At 30.8% G+C, this 21,042-nt stretch overlaps 1 protein-coding gene and 2 long non-coding RNA genes across 4 annotated transcripts; 1 reads left to right on the forward strand and 2 right to left on the reverse strand.

Annotated features, from left to right (window-relative positions):
• The first annotated feature begins 61 nt into the window (after positions 1–61).
• On the forward strand, positions 62–18,365 carry LOC134711361 (GRIP and coiled-coil domain-containing protein 1-like). 2 transcript variants are annotated; one of them, XM_063571915.1, is made up of 11 exons: positions 62–110; positions 1,228–1,348; positions 1,914–2,053; positions 3,628–3,660; positions 4,963–5,103; positions 7,295–7,384; positions 7,817–7,945; positions 8,736–8,930; positions 10,138–10,507; positions 11,151–11,293; positions 16,798–18,365. In XM_063571915.1, the coding sequence occupies exons 2-11, from the start codon at positions 1,264–1,266 to the stop codon at positions 17,608–17,610; spliced, it is 2,139 nt and encodes a 712-aa protein (XP_063427985.1). In that variant the 5' UTR covers positions 62–110; positions 1,228–1,263; the 3' UTR covers positions 17,611–18,365. The 2 variants fall into 2 exon arrangements, with proteins under 2 accessions (XP_063427985.1, XP_063427986.1); XM_063571916.1 differs by lacking the exon at positions 3,628–3,660 and having other exon boundaries at positions 16,798–18,362.
• Positions 11,471–12,303, reverse strand: LOC134711362 (uncharacterized). The gene is made up of 2 exons (XR_010106178.1): positions 11,794–12,303; positions 11,471–11,554 (listed from the first exon to the last, which is right to left on the reverse strand). It is a non-coding gene; the product is annotated as an uncharacterized LOC134711362 (long non-coding RNA).
• LOC134711363 (uncharacterized) lies at positions 15,371–16,481 on the reverse strand. The gene is made up of 2 exons (XR_010106179.1): positions 16,287–16,481; positions 15,371–15,454 (listed from the first exon to the last, which is right to left on the reverse strand). It is a non-coding gene; the product is annotated as an uncharacterized LOC134711363 (long non-coding RNA).
• Positions 18,366–21,042: the final 2,677 nt, after the last annotated feature.

The raw sequence follows: 21,042 nt of genomic DNA on the forward strand, positions 1-21,042 counted from the left end.
GAAATAAAATAATGCCAACACACTTCCGCTAACGTTCGGACAGTTTTAGGAGTTATCCTCAAAAACTTTAACATTAAAATTTGTCACCAGAGAACAGAGAACAAGCAACGGTAAACCAAATATTGATACAGCATGGCTGTAAAACACTCACACTGAGCATAATGTACACTACTCATTGTTATGTTATTAAAAAAAATGTTTCCAATGTACCTAACAACAACAAAAAATGAAACCTTATTTTTTTTATTAATTATAGTTATCCCGTACCTTTGTAAACACAGGCACTTGTTTCTGTCAATATGGGGTTTACTATCAATACCAGTATAAAAAAAAAAGATTTGCTTTGTTGTCTCTTTTGAAAAGACTTTTTAAAATCTTTTACTGATAATTATTGAATTTAATTTTAATCATTCCAAAGTAATTTTTCCACCAAAAAGCACATGGTTTTCAGCAATTGTAAACCAAGCATTCAATTTGTGATCATGGATTACAGCATTAATTAATTTAATTTGGATATAGATATTCAACTTAAGGTACAGTTAAAGCAATGTTTTTTTCTTTCTTCTGGATTATAGCTACTTTGAAAGATCAGCTTAAAAAATAAAGCTTTGTAGAAAAACATTCGGATTTTTGTCTATAAAATCCAGTATAAAATTCAAGTAATTTAACATTAGTTTTATTAGGTTTTCCAAAAAATACCATAAAATATTCTTAATTTTTAATATATTTTTGATGGTACGAGTTTGCAGTGGTACGGCTTCCCAGTGTTACGAGTTAACTTTTTTGGTAAGAGTTAACATGGTACGAGTTTTCGTTGGTACGAGTTAACTTGCTTCCTTTTATATGCACCAATGCACAGGCACTTGTTTCTGTCAATATGGGGTTTACTATCCATACCAGTACAAAAAAACAGTTCTTTATAATAAACAATTATAGTGCATTTCTAATCTCCATGGATATTGCATACATGTATGTTCCTTCAGTCATGGTTCATTGACTTTAAATGTTTTGCATAGTTAAATGTTGATAATTTTATAAAGTTATCATACTATCAAAACAACATACAGACGAGACACATATCTTTGTCAACAATTTATGAAACATGTAGTTCAATAACAATTTAATACATCTTTTATATTCAATGCAAACTGCTCACATCAAACGTGATGAGATGTTTTTCCAAAGAATGTTGTGTTTATGAAATAAGGATTGTGCTTTTATTTGTAGGCAAATTTAAACAAAATGGGATGATCATTCAGAACCATGGATAGAGCAACAAGATCTGAACTAGTGAAAACAGTTGAGGCACAAAAGGAAAAGTTACAAAAGTATGAAGCAAAGCTAAGAGGTAAATTTTAATATTTGCATGATAGCTACAAGTTTTTGAATAAGGTCCTTAGGAAAGCACAAGGAAATTAAACTGTTGGTTGATGATAAATATCTTTATGGTTTGGACCCTTAAAATACATGAAATAGCTGATAGGTCTTGAATACAAGTTGTAGAAACAATCCAAATCTTCCCGGGTAAACAAAATAAATGGCAAATGAAAGTATCTTATAACCATACACTTATGATAACATATACATTTTTTGTACTACAACAATGTAGTATAGATATGAAATTCAATGTAAATTTAATCTCTTTTTGAACAAGAAAAACAAGATTTGGTTTTATTTGATAGTACTGGGGTTAACTCATTCTGTGTTATTTACATCTTTGAACTGTCTATTCTCTGTAGCATGTGTAGTGACCTGGCAAAATATTTCATCAAAATGAAATTTTGAGCAAAACCGTCCAAATGTTATTGGGGTTTTAAAATAAGTTACAGTTAATTTGTGGGCTTATAAATTTTGCACATGATATAAATGGCCTTAAAGAAACAGTGTTCATTGTATGTAATAAACTTTTGTAGATGTTATCCAGGCTTATAAAGGAGTTATTAAAGAAAAAGATGCATTGGAAGCAAGCATCAAGGCATTAACCAGTTCTAGACAAAAAGATAAAGATGAGAACCAACATTCAATACAAGACCCTCTGAATGTCAGCCAAGAAGTATGTACAGAATTTAATAAAATTAAAATTTTGAAAAAACTTCACTTATTCCATAATTTTCTACTTTTGAAGAATTAAGCTTATTTCCACATTAATTTTCACAGAAGCCTCTCTTGTCTAAAATTTATCAGAAGTTATGCTTACTACATCGTAGTTAATGACTTATCATTTTTTGTCTCAAGATTTTATGTGAATTGAGTGAAATATATATTTTTTCTTGCATGAGAAAATATCAAAACTTGAAAATATAAAAAAATCGCAGGTGCTTCCACAGAATATTGTATTCAAAAGTAAGGGAAAGGTAATTCAGGTCTGATTTTTCTCCACCAGATTGTTTTGTATGCAGTTAGAACTGTCAGAGTGAATTCATTCACCTGAATGTTGAAAAATTATGAATTTAGCATTTAAACAAACATTTAATCATGATAATATTTGTTTTCATATTTTTGATAAAAGTCTATCATAAATATATAATAAACATGATTAATTTTTTTTTAATTTTTTACTAAATTCATAATTTTTCAATGTTCAGATGTAATTTGCCCTGATCTAAAACATGTAAAAGATATATTTAGAACTAGATGTATAGAGTGTAAGAAAGAAAAAAAACAGTGAAAAATCCAGCATTCAATTTTTTTTTTAGATTCAAAGCAGTTCAAAAAGTTCTACATTTGATTAAAGTCTTAATTACTTCTCTTATGTATACTTTGCCTTGAATAGGGTACCAAAAAGTCCAAATTGAAATTTCTTAAAATAAGTATGCATTTACACACATCAATTTAACTTACAATGAAACTTAAGAAGCCCTCTCAATTCATGTACTTAATATCTATATATAACATAATACATGAAATACTGTCAGATCTTAATTATATAATAATTATTTAACCAAAATATTTCTGTGGTGAGCTGGATTAACTTGTCATGACCTTCTTTTAACTGATATGACGGTGGTTTTCCCATCCATAAATCCTGCAATACAGGCATGACTTTTACCTCTTAATAATTACATTAGAAGTATGTTTCATTATAATACGTAATTCTGATTGGCTAACTGCACATTACATAAGCAATTGCATTAGACAATAAAATTTATCATCCATGATGACACGAGGTCCCACAATAAAGTGCACAGGTGAATTAAATAAAACTTGATAAAAATCGTGTTTTCAGGATATAATTATAAGCATTGAATGCTTCTTTTTTTAACTTTATACTAGGGTTGTAAAAGCATTGACTGTGCATACATTTTTAGAATGAAGCGCTTCATACAAAATGTACTTCGGTCAACGCTTTTACACCCCAATAAATTTACAAAAAGAAGCATTCAATTCTTAAATGTTTCAATTGTCTTTAAGTACTGTTGACATCCAATTTAATTTTTGATGGAATCACTTTAGAGTTTCTCAAAGCAGCTAGAGAACTTTATCATTCGATGACTTTTGAGCAGGTCAATACAGATGTTGTGGACAGGGCCCACTGTTTTCCTAGTTTTCCATTTTTTATGAGTATGATTTTATGACATTTATTTAAGTCTTAAGGTGTTGTATGCTTTGTAACATTTTGCATTTTAGCAACCTCTATTAGCTCTATTATTTGACTCAGAGGTGAGTTTCATGGACATAAATATTATTTTATCTTAAAACAAAAAAATCAGTGGCATTATTCTTAAAAGCTTTCCAAACATATTTATTTCATACCTTGTTTTGCATAAAAGCTCAAATAACAAGGATTTACTTGCATGCTGCATGTTTTGGAATCATGGGGTTCCTGCTTTTCCTTTGAGGTAACAGTTATCATGCATTGTAAGCAAATTTATTTGTATTGCGAGCTATGAATAAGAAAGCCTTTGTGAATCATGTGTTATTATTGCTAGCTGTTGCCAAAATATTTCACAAATATCAATGTAAATCCTCAAAATAGAATCAGGTTGTGTCTGAACTTGCATAAGATTGAAAAAAACATTATATACATTTTATCTTACATATTTTTTATGCGATGTTATATCTGGATATTTTTCAGCTTTATATATTTATATAAAGTGCCTAGAAAATCAAGCTAACGATGTTAGAGTAGATTTGATTAATAATTTCCTCCCCGGGGCTGGGGCTGGAACATGTACTTTTTTTTTAACTTCTACAACAACACTGCCTAGCATTGCGCAGACCCTATCTCCTCCTCTAACTCTAGCTTATAAAAAATAAGCTTTCTTTCGGGAGGTGTTACCTGCTTGTAGGAATTAAACAAGGATCTCTGATACAATACACAAAGTATTTATTTTTAGTGTACAGAAATGATCATCTACTCATATTTATAGATTTTGTCAATTCCTAAATTTTGCATTTGAGTTTCCATGATTGGTATTTATGCATTAAAGGTCAGGAGATGTCAGGTACACATCAATTAGATAACACACAAAACATTTAAGGTTCCCTTATTTATTGGTCCATATGCATTAAAGGTCTGGTCATGTGGAGCATACATCAATTAGATAACAAACAAGACATTTAAGTTTCCCTTATTCATTGCTCCATATGCATTAAAGGTCTGGTCATGTGGAGCATACATCAATTAGATAACAAACAAGACATTTAAGTTTCCCTTATTCATTGCTCCATATGCATTAAAGGTCTGGTCATGTGGAGCATACATCAATTAGATAACAAACAAAGCAAGTTCAAAAACAAGAGATGTTTGATGAAACAAAAGCTTATCAGAAACTACATATATTCCTGACAATTGTATTTTCACATTTTTTTTCTACTTCAAAAAGTAATTAAAAAAAAACATGAAAAATAAAACAAATGCTTCCTAAATTAGTTGGTTTGCAGTATCAAAAATTCAATGCACATGTCCTTTTAATTTACACATCATTCATGGTTTTAATTTGATAAAAATATTTGTTTTAGGAGAAGTCTTCTAATGAAGATTCTAGTGATGATAAACCTAAAGAGGACCATTTACAGACTCTGACAACATCACTGTTTACACTTACACAGGAGAAATCAAAAGTAGAAGCGAGTTATGTTGCTGATAAGAAAAGGCTTCTGGTAATTCTAAATGATAACTCTAGATTATTGCAAACATAGTTACTTTACAAAAAAATTTATGTAATAGTCTTTTTTCCATTCTTGCATATCAGAAAATGAAAATAACATTTTGAAATGATTTTTATATACCTTTATCAGGAACTCTAAAAAAAATTAATATAAAATTTGATTGCCAAAATAAATAAATATGTTAATACAGAAGGAACTGTATAACCTAGAGGGACCTCATTACAATAAATATAAATGATAATACTAAAAAAACAATAAAAAGTTATTTGGTAATTGGGATAGAAGTTGATGAAGTACAGTACCACAAAAACCAAAAGACATCAAGAGAATTAAATTCAGTCAATGTAAGTTTCAATGTTTACAACAGTAAAATTCATTGACAAATGATATCCTAAAATGAATTTCTGTTAGGCCTTATATATGGTAGTTATTATGAATAAAAAGGGGTGTGGTGAATCACCAATGACACAGCAATCCAAGAAAAGAAATTTGAAGAAAACAGACTTCTGAATTTCATGATCACCTTGACTATTTTGGTTTGTTAAAGAGAGGTTAAAGATACCAGAGGGACATTCAAACTCATAAATTGAAAATAAACTGGCAAAGCCATGGCTAGAAAAGAAAAATAGAACAACAGACTAATTACAATATATAGTACACAAAATATTACATACTAGAAACTAAATACTGAGCAAATGAGCCAATTAAAAGCTGGGGTGATCTCAAGTGCTCCAGAGAGAGGAATTTGTATAAGTGACTTGTCGCTTGTTTTCCATTCCATGTATTGTATTGATGTACATATTTATTTATCTGTTTCTAAATAAAATTTTGCTTACACTAGGTGCTCCAGAAGGGTAAGCGGATCCTGTTCCGCATGTGGCATCCTTTGTGTTGCTAATCAGAGTTGGGGTAATTGTAATTGTAATCGTTAATCAGCTGTAATTGATTACAATTTTCCAAGTAATCATTGTAATCATTAATCAGCCAAAAATCTGATTACATGTAATTTAATTTAATCAATTACTTCTGAAAATGCCCTGTAATCCTGATTACTTTATGATTACATTCTGATTACAATGAAAAAAAACTTGAACTATGTTTATGGTCAATAAATGAACCTTTTTGTTCTTCTTATAGAATGAATATTCAACAAGTTAAGATAGTTTGGTTTTCTTTATAAAGCATGTTTATAATTGATTTGTATACTTCAGTAAAAAATAAACTGTTACAGTATTTAAAGTCATCATTAGCCTAAGAAGATACATGTAATGCAATTTTATGTCTCTAGTAAAAGATACTGTACATATATTCACAATTTAAAGGTGTACATATATATTTGGTTAATTTTTTTTATATTTAAGTGATATTATTCTTTTCTTTAACCCTGAATTATAATCTTTTGTTAATATTGTGATTTTTGTCAACTCTGAATTGACAGGTAGGAAACCAATTAAGGTTTGTTTTTATTGCAATTTCCAATTGAGTATTATACATAATGTAGCTTTAGGACAATATATAAAATAAAAGATTAATCAGACATGTGAAAATTTATCTAATTAGCACAAACTAAATTAAAAGTTGGACAAATATCTTGTTTCAAATAAGTAAATGTTAGTAATGTACTTGGACTGGACATGTTAAATGCATTGATTTATAGTATTGTATTTTGTTAACAATTTGTTTAAACAATTCTATTAAAATCTTACATAGTCATCCATATTTTAACTTTCATAAACTGCACCTTGAAGTAGTTTAAAGTCTAAAGAGGTCAGAAGACAAACAGCAAACTCTTTATGAAGCCAGATTCAATTGAAGTTAAAATAATTCAGAGATCAATGATGATAAAGTGTAATGGGTGACACAATGTTCATGTATGTCTGTAGTGAACTTTTGTGGTTTATTAAATAGATGAAGTTTGAGGTTGTCATTTTATAATATACATCATTTCTTTTTTTATTCATTGTAATCAGATGTAATCATGATTACTTTGCCAATGTAATCATTAATTTAATCAGACACTTTCAGAAATGATGTAATCGTTAATTTAATTTAATCGTACAAATGCCAAAGTAATTGTAATTTAATCAATTACATTGAAAGTAATCGGACCCATCTCTGTTGCTAATGTAAGTACATATTCATAAATTGTTAGTAAATATGCATAAATTGAAAACAATTTCAGACAGAAAATGAAGAATTAACTAAAAGAATCAGTGAAGAACAAGAGCAGTCCAAACAAAAGTTTCAACAGCTGGAAGAACAAGTACAAGAGGTATGCAAAATTTTAGCCTTGAGCAACACTGAAGAGACATCAATTTTGAAATGCAATCTGGTACAATAAAATTGGTACTGTTAATGTTATCATCAATGACTATACATTTGATATAGCATATTTTTTATACTTATATACCAAAATTCCAATCAATATCTATATGAAATCAAAAATCCACACAATACCTACATGAAATTACTGATAGAATGACAAATGAACTAAAATAGGTTATGTTTATGCTGTGTCTATGGAGTGGTGAGTATTTATAAAAAATAGCATGTAATACTTGAGAAATTTCTTTAAAATTTTGAAAATCTAATTGAATGGTGTAAGATAAACATAAACTACCCGATGATTTTATTGCTGATGATAATATAGATCAAATGTTCAACTTTGGATTACGATTCTAAAAGAATGGTCTTTTAATTCTAGCTGAAGTCAAAGATAATCAGTCAGCAGAAAGATAGAGAAAAGGAACAGACAGATCATGCTGTTATGTTGAGAGAATTACAGAAACTACTGTCTGCTGAGAGAATTATAAAGGAACAGTTTGAGAGTCAGGTATTCATCCCTTTAGATGAAGAATTGATTTTGAGGTCAAGGTCATATTTACTAGAATTAGGTTGATTTTTGTGCAGGAAAGTGGTTCTTGATGCTAAATCAGATATATTTACATAGGACATCATTTACAGGCATTTTATAGCTGAATATGCCTTTGGTTTTGCTGATAGATAGTCAGTGTCTAATTTCAATGTTACTTGGTCTCTGGTGGAGAGGTTTTTTTTGGCAATTATACCACATCTTCTTATTTTTATTCGCACATAATGAGAAAAAGATCTGTGTTGCTTTTTATGTCACCATGTCTAAGGTTATGGTCAAAGTTATAGAAAAAAATACAGAACTTTCAGCAGGAAATTTGTTTCCAGATGCTAAATCATATAAAGAATAGAAATAAGAAGATGAGGTCTAATTGACAATGAGACAACTCTGTATATCCTTTATATTAGATAACTTTTATATCAGGCCATATATGATTTAGAAGAAGACCCCTATTGATTTAAAGTAACTTTTTCCAAGATAGGGTCGTAGTTAATAAATATAAACCAAACATTTAGAGGTAAATGATACCCTGGTGCTTAATCATATATTTTTTTTTTATGGAATTGCAACTTTGAACTGTGGAAAAACATGATAAGAGAAAGACCCATTAAGGTTTTGAGGTCACTAGGTGTAATACACTATGATTGTCTGAAATCAGAAATAAAAAGAAACGTCTCCCTTTTTAGGTTGGGGAAGGCTTTGTGAGCTGGCTCAGGCTCAGTAAAGAAACTTCAAATTCTATATTTTTTAGCTGGAGGATGCAACAGCAGCTTTAAAAGAAAAAGAAAAACTAGTTCCTAATTTATCAGAGGTGTATGAGAAAAGACTGAAAGATTTGTCAGCTGAGCTTCAGAATGTTAAAGAAAAACTTAGGGAATCTGAACGTAAGGCAAAACAACCAAGTCCTGAGTTCTTAGAGCTCCAGAAACAAATGGAACGTCTCAAGGTAAAGTAAAGTCAAATTTTGTGGGGCTTCTTTGATGATCCAGGTTTATGCAGTGTCAAATTCTTAAAAAATAATTTCACTCTTATGAATTTAAAACTATGAAAACTGAACATTAAAAAAGCAATATATTGGCACTGTTAAACAATTAGAAGTTATAAACTTCACCTTATTGTAACACATAATCCAGACTGAAAACCAACTAGTCTTTGCTTTTACTTCTAATTGTTTAATAGAAACTGAACAATATAACAATTAGTAATTTATTTGAACCTCAACATTACTCATTCAAAGCATTCACAGATCTTTCTATTTTTTTAGCCATGGTGTTGTCAGTTTATTTTCTATTAATGAGTTTGACTGCCCTCTGGTATCTTCCGCTCTTCTTTGATAAGTTTGTATTGAATTCTCTATGTGAAAATTTTGTACTGTCTAATTCACAATTGACATGCCTTTGGACCATCATTTTGAATTGCTGGAATCCACCAATGTACCATTAATACAATGTATTCGAAATGAAAAATAATCTACTTACAAAAAATGTTTAATGATATTGTAATGAAATAATCTTTAATTTGGGCTTTTTCATTTTAATGATGTTATCTTTTGCCCAGACATTATAAATGTGTTAAAACCATTTTTGAATTTTTGCATAATTTAGCTCTATCTTAACTTTTACACTTTTACAAGCTCTAATGTCATGAATGTACAATTTCTTTTTGTTGTGCATTGGAATACTAATATCAGTACTGAAGTGTAAGAGTTGCTATTGTCAATTCTGATTTGACAGTTGCAAATATCTGTTTTACTAGCTCTGCTATGCCTCGCCACTTAAACTGTGTTTGCGACTGTCAATCACCAATTAAAGGCTGCAACTCTTGAACTGATAGATAAATAATTTTAATTGTTCAAGAAAAAAAAGTACTGGGATGGACTATTTAGCTTCTAATCAGATCTGCCTGATTGCTAAAATATAATGCCATGCGAATAAAAATGTGATATTATCTATTTTTACCTTAATGTAATATTATACTATGGCAGAAAAACTAGAATTATTACATGGAATTAATTATGGTCAGTAACTACTAAGATATGCAATTTTCTCAAATCATTCATTCAGATTTAAAAGAAATTAAACTGCAAAAAAAGCATTTGGAATTCAAGGAAATATCGAAAGGAATTTCCAATAATGAAACTCTATTTACTTTAGGTTGAAAACCAAAAACATATAAACCAAGAACAAAGGAATTTGGACGAATCTGAGAAGATACTTCAGCAGCAGTCTATCCATAGCGAAGAAAGGGTAGCCATGTTGGAAACCAAACTTTCAGAAATATCAAAGGTTGTTGGAGAGTATGAGAGACTTAAATGCCAGGACCAAATAACTATACAGAAATTTAAAGAAAGAGTGACTCAGTTAGATCTAGAGAACACGGCACTGAGTCAGTCTCAGTCGTCGGGGACTTATGGTCAAGATGATGATACATCTGATCCACAGGTCTTTGCTGAAAAAATATTAAACCTCAAAGACTTGTTAAAATCTGCCAACAAACATTCAGAAAATCCTGTCAAGCTAAAAGGTTGGTTCTTTTGCTGTTTTATTTGATTTAACTTCCTTTTCTATACATTTACACAATGACATGATATATAGAGCACCTGATTTATTATAAAGAAAGTGGTACAGATGACCTTGCCTTGCGGTCATAAAACTTTGGAGTCAGTTTTTTGTACTCATACTCCAAAATCAACCAATCAAAATGCCCGATTTCAAGTTTCGAGCATGATTTTTTTGCTCCGAGCACTGAGCAAAGTTTTATGACTTCAACCCCTTATCTTTATTAAAATATTCCATATTTTTATGATGTAAGGGCAAAAAAAGAGTTTTTATATCAAATAAGAAGATGTGGTATGAGTGCCAATGAGACAACTCTCCATCGAAGTCACAATTTGTAAAAGTAAACCATTATAGGTCAAAGCATGGCCTTCAATACAGAGCCTAGGTTCACACTGCACAGCAAGATATAAAGTGCCCCAAAAATGACTAGTGTAAAACCATTCAAAGTTCTAATCTATATAAAAAAACGAGAAACGAGAAATACTTATTAACCACATCAACAAAAGTCAACCCCTGAACATCAAGTAATTAGTTTGTACTGAGGGAGGAAAAATGTATGCAAATCACAGGTATTTCTTTCTTATTTTTAATGTTTGTCATGTTTGTAGATTTATTTACTGATGAGGAAGATGCAACTTTAAATGACTGTCCATTCTGTGATAAAGCTAAAGATGATTATGAACAAGTAAAGGAAGAGTTTGAAAGATATAAACTACGAGCTCAGTCTGTTCTGAAAAATAAAAACACAAAGGTTTGTCAAAAATATTGAGAATGAAAATTTGTGTTTACAAAAATACCCAGAGCAATTATTTGCTTTTGTTTTCAGTGTTATTGAATTATATATTATGTTATATATCTTTGATCATTTGTGTAGCGGATCACATCATTCAGGCAGGCATCAAATTATAATAAGACGATAACTCAAGTATGCGGTATAAATATGTATCTTTTATTCCTCAAAATTACACTTAATTTTGGCTTCTTATACTCATATATTATATCAACCGATTCTCTACAATAGAATACAAATACACATAAACATACATCGTAAGTAAAAATATAACTTAAAACACTAAAATCATAATACTAAACAAACAATAGGAAACACTTTCTTTCACGCTTAATGAATAACTTGTTAAAGTAAAAAGTTAATTGAAATAAATATTACTTTATAAATACTTTTACAATTCTTAATATTTCTTCTTTAAATAATAATATTGTTCTTAAAAATGTACATAAATTATTTCTTACCGATTATGATCTCTCTATAAATAACGATGTGTCTCCGTAATCAAATAATTTGTAATGAATAAAAACTATAGACAACGTAACGTACGTAAAAGGCTAAACGTCATAAAACTTTAAAAACGGGAAATATAGCAATTCATAAGAGCGCAACGTTACATGTATGCGCATATACCCAAAATCGTATCTACAAGTATTACAAATAAAATAAATAACTTCAGTAATAATTAATGAAGTAACCCAACAATTTGGAATTACATTTCAAATCTAACACTCCCCACCATGACATTTCTTAAAAATTGTCATCACACAAAAAACTAATAAAATATCAATTAATTATTGTAAATTCTATTGAGAACAATCAAGTATGCATAGTTTTGTTACTGGTCTTAAAATTTTTGACTCTTTTGTTTTGATCACACAACTACGTATAAGACTATCGCGGCTCCTAATGACCTCAATTACTCGGCCCAATGGCCACTGTCCTCTCCATGTATGGTCATCCGCAACGATTACAATGTCATCCATCTTAATCTTAAATTCTTATATAATTGTTTTGTAAAGTTTGCAAAGGAATTACAGCACCTAGTCTTGGAACTGTTGCCCGTTTTAATGGCGCTAAAAGTGATTTTCCCAGAATAAGTGAATAGTTCACTTTTCCATTAGTGTCCACGAGACGTAAGTAAGCGCATGCTCCATACCCAATTTTGGAACCATCGCTAAACATATGAAGTTGAGCATCAAATATATATTTCATGTCTTTTATCTTGAAGCATCTAGGTATTGATATATTTTCAACTTCTGTCAGTGTCGATTTCCATTTTAGCCATTCTTCTTCTTTGTCCTTTGGTATAGGGTCGTCCCATCCAAGCTTAATTGACAGTCTACTTAGAATTTGTAATATAATATTCCATTTTAAAATGATTGACGCAATAAATCCGAGTATATCAAATATCGGACTTTCCGTAGAAGTTATTCCGCGTCTTGTCAGCGGCTTCTCCTCGAGTTTGGCTTTATATTTGATGACATCATCATTTATGTCCAATATTACGCCTAGTGCGCGATCGGTCGGCAACGCTGTGTTTGACTTCAAAATTTCATCTGAAGGTGCTCTTTTCGAATTAGGTATTTCGTTTATCACGACTTTACTGTTACCTAACAAATTATTCAGCAATTTTACATTTTCATCTCGCCACGGTAATCCGAGTTTATAGTGTCCATCTTCATAGGCTATTGTTGACTCCGTTGTTTTCAAGGCGCGTTTATCCTCCAGAGACATGCATACTTTCTCCGTGCTAGGCTGATCGAGAAAATCAGTGGTCCAAAGTCGCTCTAACTGCTGCTGCAAGAGTACATTATCTGCATGCTCAAAATTGATGTTAACTACATCACTGGTGCTTGTGTTGTTGATTGGTCCTCTAACGATCCATCCTAAGCGTGTTCGTACGGCATATGGCTCATGACTACTACCTGAACGCACTTCTATGGGAATGTGTGCTTCTGGTGTATCGGTGCCTATTATCTTACTAAGTGTTATCGGACAGTTGCTGCCAACTGATTGTACATGTAAGTCAACCTCTTGACCTTCATGTCGGACTCGCTGTGCTGTTGCTGTTGTCATTTTAAATGTAACCGGTCTACTTACGGTTTCTAGCATTTTTATCAAACGCTCGTCACATAACGTTTTATCCGCTCCATCATCAATCAAGGCATAAGTTTGACAAGTTTTCCGATTTGACCCTTTAACCTCGACGGGTATAATTCCTAGACAATTCTTAATAACTGTCCCGGCGGATGAACAATGGACGCTTACCTTTGTAGCCGTGTGATCAGTGTTGTTATTTTTACCCCAACTATGCATTAAAATGTGATGTTTAGAGCTACAACTTTCTACAGTACACATTTTAGCTTTTCTACAGTCCCTTGAAAAATGTTTACCCTTTAAACAATTAAAACATAGCTTAGCAGTTCTTACAAAATTGACTCTATCGGTTAAACTCATAGACTTGAATTTAACACACAATTCTAAATTATTACATGTACCAAATACATTTACGATCTTGTGTCGTAGCCTTGCTGTCATACATATTATTAGAAGCAAATGTAGATACCTTCTCTCTTGTATTAATATCAGTACGTTTGTCTATATCTTTTCTATATGTATTTGAGTTTTCTCTTACGAGATCTAGACCAAACATTGACGAAGCTAGACGAGACTTTTTATCAATAAAATTTGCTAAATCAGAAAATCTAGGTTCTCTACCATTTTCAGTTATGGAATGAGCAATATCAACCCATTTTACCCTTAAATGCATAGGTAAATGCTTTACAATCTTTCTAAGATTATCAGTATTATCTATATCAGAAACATATCCTAATTGTGATAAAGTTATCTCACACTTTTGCATTTCAAGAGCTAGTTTTGAAAGTGACTCAAAATCTGACGCCTTTATCGGGGCACCATATACAAGATTTTCTATATAAGACCTAACTATCATGTGTGACCTGCCATAACGTGAGTGTAAAATAGACCTAGCACGTTCATAACCCTTTTTCTCTAACAATACACAATCTTCAATCGAAGATTTAGCCTCACCTTTACAATACTGTATTAAATAACTTAACTTTAACTGATCATCTGTAACTCTACATTCAACATTCGTTTCAAAGTTCTTTTGCAGTAATCTGTGGGTTTTCCATCAAAAGTCAAAAGTTCAGGTTTAGGTAGATTGAATCATTCTTGTAGTGTTGATGCTTATCTTTGGAATGCAGTATCGATGATGCTGCTTGACTGTAAACTTCCGGGAGTGGTGCACTCTATCCTTGAAACGGCATTTTCTGTACTCTTTGTTATAACATGTTCCTTATTATTAAGTGTCTTATTTTCTGTGTTAAATGGCACGTTTATGTTTTGCTGGTTCTTAAATGTTACCTCAGTATCTTCTTCTTCTTCTTCTTCTTGCCACACAGATTCTTCTAACTTTGCTTCTTCTAGCTGACTTTTTCTTTCTAACATCTGTTCTTTCATTTCTATTTCTCGACGAGCGCGTTCTAGTTCTTGCTTTTCTTCCATTTTCTTCACTTGAACCTCGGCCTTTAAGCGGTTGGCCCTCGCTAGCTTCAGCCTATACTGTGTTGACGATGAAGTCCGAGACACTGACGTGACACGGCTATTCTTGTCTTCTTCATCTTTTGCAATTTCTTGTTCGCGCATCCACTCATTGAATCTTTCACGAAATTCTGTAAAGTTTTTCTGTGAACTATCAAAGTTCATTTCTAGTGTTTCAAAAATATCCGAGTTTGTACACAAATCCAAACATTCCAGATGTGCAGTTTTAAATTGTTCATATCGGTCGCACAATTTTGTGAATAGTGTTTTCACAGTTTTCACATTATCCCGTGAAATCATCTTTGTTTCTAATTCATTGTATAACTTAGTTAGCTGAGACAAATTAACTGTTCTTCTCTTCCGAGATTCTTCATACGCTTCTTCGCTATCCATCTTTTTGGAGTGAATCGAGAATTGTAGCGGATCACATCATTCAGGCAGGCATCAAATTATAATAAGACAATAACTCAAGTATGCGGTATAAATATGTATCTTTTATTCCTCAAAATTACACTTAATTTTGGCTTCTTATACTCATATATTATATCAACCGATTCTCTACAATAGAATACAAATACACATAAACATACATCGTAAGTAAAAATATAACTTAAAACACTAAAATCATAATACTAAACAAACAATAGGAAACACTTTCTTTCACGCTTAATGAATAACTTGTTAAAGTAAAAAGTTAATTGAAATAAATATTACTTTATAAATACTTTTACAATTCTTAATATTTCTTCTTTAAGGTGGTATGGGTGTCTTTCGCCATCTTGGATTGTAAAAAACAGAGAATCTAAGGTCCATATTTTCTATCAAATTAGCAAAATTTGATGCAAGAATGCAGATATTTCATGTGTTTTTATATTTAAAAGATCCAATTTATACGAATATAACTTATAAATATAAATATATGTACAAGTGTAGATTATTTTTGGTTGTTTTTAAATATTTTGAAATTGTCATTTTAAGGGGAGGTAACTCTAAAACAGTGCCTTTTCTGTTGGATTGTTCATGGAATTTTCCTACTTGGTATTTTAGCTGGAAAAAACGCACGGTGACCCTATCTTTTCTTATATTATCAAAGAATTGTTTGAAAGCTATATTTTCCTAATTTATTTTACAATTCTATCATTTCGTTTAGTTTCTATTCACAAAATGGTGTTTTTTCCTGTATAATCCATACAAAATGTGTCATTTTGTCACGACCCGTAGCTTGAACAAATGCACGGTGACCTATCATTTTTATAATATTTTTTAACATGTATCAATAGATACTACATTTTGGCAAAGTATAAACAAATTCTATCATTTTTATTTTAGACTCCCATACCACCTTAAATAATAATATTGTTCTTAAAAATGTACATAAATTATTTCTTACCGATTATGATCTCTCTATAAATAACGATGTGTCTCCGTAATCAAATAATTTGTAATGAATAAAAACTATAGACAACGTAACGTACGTAAAAGGCTAAACGTCATAAAACTTTAAAAACGGGAAATATAGCAATTCATAAGAGCGCAACGTTACATGTATGCGCAAATACCCAAAATCGTATCTACAAGTATTACAAATAAAATAAATAACTTCAGTAATAATTAATGAAGTAACCCAACAATTTGGAATTACATTTCAAATCTAACAATTTGATTTCAATTGTTAGATAATAAAAAGAAAACTTGTTCTCCATTATTCGGGCTAAAATGAAAAAAACTTTATAATTAATTGTTTTGCCTCAGTAAACACAACATTTTTAAGTATATGTGTTTTATAGCCTATGCATGTATAATCCAATGCTCTTACTATATTCATTTGTAACCAATGTTATTTTATCTCCAAGGAAAATTATTGAAACTACTAACTTTTTTGTTTTGTTTTTTGGTTATAGGATACTGGACCAACTAAAGAAGTAGAGGCCCTTAGATCACAAATAACAGATCTAAGAGAGAAAGTCAAATCACATCATCTACAGCATGAAGATGAATGTGAAAAATTAAAACAGAAAGCAGAAAACTCCCATAAAGCCACAATAAATCTAACAGAAAAACATAAACATGATGTGGCACTGACAGAAGCAGAGCATCGTCATAAAATGTCTGAACTTGAAATGGAAATTAAGAAACAAAGGGACAGAACTGTGTCATTACTAGCAGAAAAAGATAGAGAATTAGACTTTTTCAGACATCAGAATTTTGAAGCAAATCCATATTATCCACATCTAAGAAATCCTCCAGATTCTGGTGCATCCGCGGAACTTCCACAAGATTTAAATCGCCAAAAGACAGAAGAAGAGGAAGCAGTTTCACGTCTTCTTAATTTACGGAGTTTAGGACAGAACGATTCCAATATGTTGTTCTTTTCTCAGGAGATAGCGAGAAAAGATGTGGAGATCAACTCACTCAGGAAACAAAAACATCAGTTAGAAACAGCACTTAGGGAGTTACAAGTCACTGCTAGTACAAGAGAAGAAGAGCTTCATGATAAAATAGAAGGAATGAAAGAAGAAATCAGAAAATGCGAACGAGACAAATCAAGAGAAGGGGCTAATTTGGAATATTTGAAAAATGTGGCGTATAAGTTTCTGATTACAACTGATCCTCAGTCAAAACAACAAATGTTGAATGCTATAACAACTATTTTACAATTTAGTCCTCAAGAAAAAGTTGTGGTTCATACTCAGTTTAGGGGATGGTGGAAATAATATTCATATTTTTTTGGTATCTTCTATGGGACTTTTTTTTATATGGATACATTCCTTTGAAGGCTGTGAACGATCTATTTTTATATGACCATGATATTTTGTGATGATATGGTATGTAGTTGTTGGTCATCTGTAAACGATATTTTTTTTATGAAGTCTTTTGTTCTTGATGAATAATCCATTTAGAATTTAGAAAAACAAAAGCTAGTATATATATTGATATTGAGAATTATAGTGAAATGTTTTTGTAAAAGAATGACCGGAAAGACCAAAATTAGATGTTCTCTTATGGTTGTGGACTGAATAGTGTGTGATATATGAATGAGTGTTATGAAACGTGTGTTTATTTGAGTGGCCTATCCTGTATGGTTTAACAAAAGTTGTAATTTTTTTTTAATTTTGATAATCACTGTTAATGATAATAATCTCACTTGTTTAAAGCTTTATTATATAGCATTGCAATTTGCTATCAACCTATATTCCATGCTGACTGGTTATTACAGTACAAAATGTATATATCAACAAAGGTGTTGGTTAACTAACTCACAATTTTGACCCTAAAAATCTGAGGAATTTCAATATGGTAATGTAGTGGATATTTGATTAAAACATGTGTTAAAATGTCCTATTGTTTCAGTTAAAACATATTTTTGATCAATAGGGTCATTAGTGACGTAATCGTGACATCTAAATGAAGGGGAATTCTGTAAAAAACTGATTTTTTGCAGAATTCTATGATAGTTTTGTGAAAATTTACAGTGGCACCACCCTTTGCCCACAAATTTGCTGAAATAGGCTTTATGTACCATATTCTTTATTTTTAAATATAAATTTAAATGGACAAGGGGTGGTGTCACATACATAATCATATATATATAGGTGGGAAAATTTCTAGAAAAATGAACGAAAATGAAATCTATTCTTATTTCTGCCTAAAATATTCATAAATATGAAACAGATACATAATTTTCGTTTTATACTTTTAAATATGCCTCTAGCATTGCATACCCGTTTGATTTCATTTCGAAAAAGTTTAAAAAAAAAAAACTTCTTAAAAGGGCAATTTAATGGGGTTCCTGGCTCTACTTCCTTGATGATGTACTTTTAGTTTCTGTGATATAAGAGGCTTTTTGAAGGTCATACATTATATCTTTATTTTGGCTTTTAAAAGTTTTTCATATTTTGAGTTAGTTTATCTATGAATCCCATATAAATTTTATGCCACTATTATTTTTAAGATACGTTTGCTGTGCATATCTAAGGCCATGTGGGGTTTGGGACTTATACAAGTCTATGCATCAACCATGTGTATCTCCTTGATGGTTGGAAGGACAGGGTTAAATCTGCCTGTGATTTGTACATTTTTAAACTCTCCCATGTAGGCACCATGTGGCATGCATTTGATCGTGCTTTGTCTGTCTAACCAATTTATACATTAAAGTTAGAATTCATAGCAAGGTCATTTTTATTAAATATTAATTTAGGTTGTTAAAAATTCCGAACTACATGTATGTTCAATTGGTTTGTTTATTATACTTTGCCAAAACTTTAGTGAGTGTTTATATCATGCTTGGTAAAAAATGTGGAATGAAAAGTAATTTTGTGAGCTTTTTTAAAGCTACAGGGTATCAAAATATGTATATTGCTTTTTGATTTAGTTTTAATTCTAAGTCTAAGATAAGAATCATAACTTGCTGAAGTAAACAGAGATTTTCTGTATATTTTTCCTCTGACACAGCCAAACATGCCTCACAAAGAATGTAGAAAATAATTTCACACATTGTAATTTGATGCAATGAATAGTTCAGAATTGACTGTTTTTTTAAAATACATAATGCTTAGAAAACAGTAAAGAGCAAATTTAAGTTAGTACAATACTCTATGTCATACAAAATATGGAATTGTTATTTACATTTTAAGGAGAATATTTGAATAGTTGATGCCTATTTGCACCACTATTAAAAAGCTAGAAAGCTGTTCAAATAAAATCAATAAACAAATGTATTTTTATTTTTATTATTTTTTATCATGTTTATGATGTTTTTCGCTAGTATCATATATTGACATATTACTCTGTTATTGAGCATGCATTTATTTCACCTTGATCAAATCAAGTTGTTTGTCTATTGTGCCTTGACCTCATGGGCATTGGACTTGAGAGATAATATTTATTGAAAGGATCAATAGTACAGTCTTTACCAAAATCTGATAGATTTGCCAAAATTTGAACAACTTATTAGCATAATAGTGAAAACCTTTTGTTCATATACTTGGCATATTGTAATTTTTTCAAACTTTGTACTTAATTTGATTAATCACAGGAAATTAACTATTGAAAAGTTGATTCTCAAGCTTTTCTTACATTCTAATGTTGCAGTTGCCAATCTGAGTCAACATTAAAAAAGAGATGAAGATATAAGTAGACCTTCTAGTTTAGGTGGTATCCTTATGGATAACATGTAATATATTTATTGCCAATCAGACAACTTTCCCAAAGAGACCAAATGACATTGAAATAAAAAAAATATTAGTCACTGTAAAGCATTTTAGCAAAATCAAAACAGCATATATGCATATCAAACTTAAAACGGCCGTGGCATGACAAAAATTCAACAATTCAAACAAAAGACAAATATCAATCAATGCAAACAAGAGACAAATATTAAACAATTCAAAGAAGAAGAAAAAAACAGCATTGTTATGGTACAAAACAATTAACATCTTTTGATAAACAGCAACAACTGACAACCACTGAATTACAGGCTGTCATCATGGGAAAGAAACAATTAGAATGTTATGGGGGCCTAACCCTCCACTAACCTGGGACAATGATGCAACAGCACAACATATGAAAAAACAAACTATAATTGTCAGTTGAATAGTATTTATATTGGCAAGCTTTAACCTGCAGAAACATGTGTCCATTCTATGCCGGAAACCCCATCGACAACAACAAATATTGTATAAATTTGATAGTATCTTTTATTTAGAAAAGCGCAAGACCAAAAATCCCCCAAATAGTGCTTTTATTTTATGTTAAAGAAAACTGTTTGAAAATTTAGTAAGGATGAGTACATATTAAGTTGTTGTGACAACACCTTTGTTACCTGAAAGAATTAAGAAGACACTCCTAACAACTCCTCAAGTCTTTTTGGTGGATACCGCTTACAACAATACACAAAGGTTAAAACCAAGGATACAAATGACTGTATGAAAGCTAGCAAGCAAACACCAACAATGGCTCTACACATATTAATCACTGTAAAGTAGAAGCAGAGACAAGGTCATAACATGCAGTTTCATTATTATTATTATCTATTTTCAGACCTCGGGGGAAAAAATATTTCAATGAGATAAAGCCGATTTTCCAAAAATATATTTTATACCGTGGCTTTTATTAACAAAATTCACCGTATTACAGCTACATGTGTA

This window comes from Mytilus trossulus, chromosome 3 (genome assembly GCF_036588685.1).
Source record: "Mytilus trossulus isolate FHL-02 chromosome 3, PNRI_Mtr1.1.1.hap1, whole genome shotgun sequence".
NCBI lineage: Eukaryota > Metazoa > Mollusca > Bivalvia > Mytilida > Mytilidae > Mytilus > Mytilus trossulus.